The 2677-nt window shown below is 32.1% G+C and overlaps 1 protein-coding gene across 2 annotated transcripts in view; it reads left to right on the plus strand.

The window, feature by feature from the left end:
• Positions 1–350, plus strand: part of LOC106460007 (CLK4-associating serine/arginine rich protein-like) — a 99564-nt gene extending 99214 nt beyond the window's left edge. For both annotated transcript variants that reach the window (XM_022386596.1, XM_022386594.1), the window contains exon 21: positions 297–350. In XM_022386596.1, coding sequence (XP_022242304.1) covers positions 297–335 — 39 coding nt within the window. In that variant the 3' untranslated portion in view covers positions 336–350. The remainder of the gene's footprint in view (positions 1–296) is intronic.
• The last annotated feature ends 2327 nt before the right edge of the window (positions 351–2677 follow it).

Here is a 2677-nt window from a genome sequence, read left to right on the forward strand (position 1 = left end):
TGGTGTGACGGGGATTCGAACCCGCGACCCGCAGATTGCGAGTAGAGTGCCCTAACCACCTGGCCATGCCGGGCCGTGTGGTGTGTAAGTGTTTTTGAGAGTGAGAAAGATTTAAAGTAATCCTCGACCAGCACGTATTTAAGTGTTATTGGGTTTAAAATTAAAATTAATTCTTGGCTTGAAATAAGAAAGATAAGAAAATGTGGTATTTGAACATATTATGAGTTTATATCTTCTTGTAGTATCATAATATTTATTTTTAATTGATTCTTTTTTTTTCTTCTCAATATGTGCAGGTTTCACATAACACGTGGGCAAGAAAACGGATAAGTTGATCATGCTTTGAGCTACCTTTCTTCCCTTGTTTTTCTCGAAAGTAGATAATACCTGTTATCACCCAGGGATAACATTGCTTAATAGGACACATTGTGTAAGGAAGTCAACAGCAGTGTTCTTCAACAGTTGTTCAGGTGATATCTAAAGGTTATTGCTCCACCTATGTAGTAATAAGAATGACCAGTCACGTGGTTAGCGAGTGTAGTTCTGGACAAATGCGAGGTTTCTTCCCAACTAAATAACCTTGGGTTTAGACAGTCTAATACAACATATCAACTGAGTTGTCTTAAGTATAAATCAATAAAAGTGACAGTCCAATGTGACTAAGCATGCAAAGAGGTACACACAATGTGTTTCATTGTATAATAAAGATTGCTAGCTTTGTATTTCACGTCATGTTCAGACTCTTTATTTCATATAACATCGATCCAGTAAGTAGAAGTTTTAATATTATACCGTAATTGATTTCTTGATTGAATCTTCAGTTATACAGGATATCTATCCGGTGTAGCTCTATTAATTCAACTTTAACTGGATATATCACAAGAGTACCTAAGGACAATCGACCGGCGCTGCCCTTTGTTACAATCCTGAAGCATAAATGTGTAATATAGTACTCTTTAAAACTTCTCTTGTACAAATGATATACCCCCCAGTGGCACATTACGTCATAACCTTTGTGCATAATTTAAAACAAACAAACAAATGATAAATAAATTACATATTTATGATTTGGAATTATGATATTGTTCAATTCCATATTCTTTGCAATACCTGGTCAACTTCCACATTAGCATAAACTACACTTGCAATCAAATTAGTTTCTTTATTGCAACAGTACTTCTTTAAATACGTTATTTCAAGAGTAATACAAAAGAATCTAATTGTCGAATCGCAGACACCGAAATATGTAAGAACACTTGTCTTAGGCCTAACATAAGTTAAGCCTTTAATATAGTACGGCCTATATTCGATAAAGAGATAAATTAATATTAATTTTTGTACGTTTTTTCCTTTAGTTTAAGTAGAGGTAAATTTTACTTCATTTATTCTATCAATAAATAAACTTATAATGTTATTCAACGACCTAACGTTAGGCCTTTTTAAAGCCTCTGATAAGTTTTAATATGTTGTTGTACAAAATGTCCACTAAAGTATATTTACATTCTCCTTTTGTTTACATCCGCTGAAAAATAAAATGCGCGCGCATGCGTATTTAGATAGTAAGGTGCGCGCGCATTTCCAGGACAGACAAAAAGTATTATTATAATAGATGCTTAGAGGCGCGTCATCTCCAATAGTAATGCTACTGAAAGTGGAAAAGCAAAAAATTAAGACATTTTTTTTTCAATGAAAGAAAAATTTTATAGTAAAATATTCACTCTAACCGGACAAATGGTCGAATTAAGATCGAACAATTATTTGAATAAAATAAACATAAGAAAATAAAAAATACAGTTATATGTTTTGTACTGGAAAATAAAATGTTCGGAAGAGGGTCGCATGCTCGCAATTACATTAAAGGAAAGGCATTTAACAGTCCACATACATTTTTCAAGTATTCATTTAACAACGTTATGGATGCAATGAAAAAAACAATTGCCATTCGCTACGGCCGGCGTATTATAGATCTTGTCGAAGGATTGAAAAATACGAGAGTTAGCTCATCTAATTTTTGAAAATTGGATGAACGTTTTTTTCAAATGTCATCCATATGGCATTATACGGAATAGACTGAAAATCTTATTTCATATTGTGAATAAACATATCCAAACATTCAGAATAAGCTATTATTCGCGAAAGAATATCAGAATACAAGGAAAAAGTATTTTCTCCAAAATTAGCAACAAAATGTGTTACAACCAAGTCTGTTGTAACTATTTAAGATTACACAGATATCATGAAAATTACTGCCATTAGCATTGAGCGAGAATATCATTAGCTTAAATTAACAAGTTTAAAGAACTTTTATTGCTATATAGATATTAAAGGGACAAAATAATGGAAATAAATAACCAGTCGTAAAGTTAAGTAAACATCTTAATGATATTAAGTAAGTATACTATATCTTGGACTTAATGTTGTTCCTTCATCGAAACTAACACTTCATACTGATATCATTGCTTCCATTCCAGCAGTCGCTAATACATTAATATCACAATTGCTAATGAATTGTTTTTCCTAGTTCGAGAAGCCCTGAAATACCGTATTTTTCGGAATATAAGACGCACCCTTATTTTGAAGAGAAAATTTTGGGGAAAGAAAGCTACAGTCGCATTTGAAAGATTTTTATTGAACAAAAATTCAATTTTATACTTTAGAAATTAATATATATTGTTAT

Source organism: Limulus polyphemus, unplaced genomic scaffold, assembly GCF_000517525.1.
Source record: "Limulus polyphemus unplaced genomic scaffold, Limulus_polyphemus-2.1.2 Scaffold692, whole genome shotgun sequence".
Taxonomy (NCBI): Eukaryota; Metazoa; Arthropoda; class Merostomata; order Xiphosura; family Limulidae; genus Limulus; species Limulus polyphemus.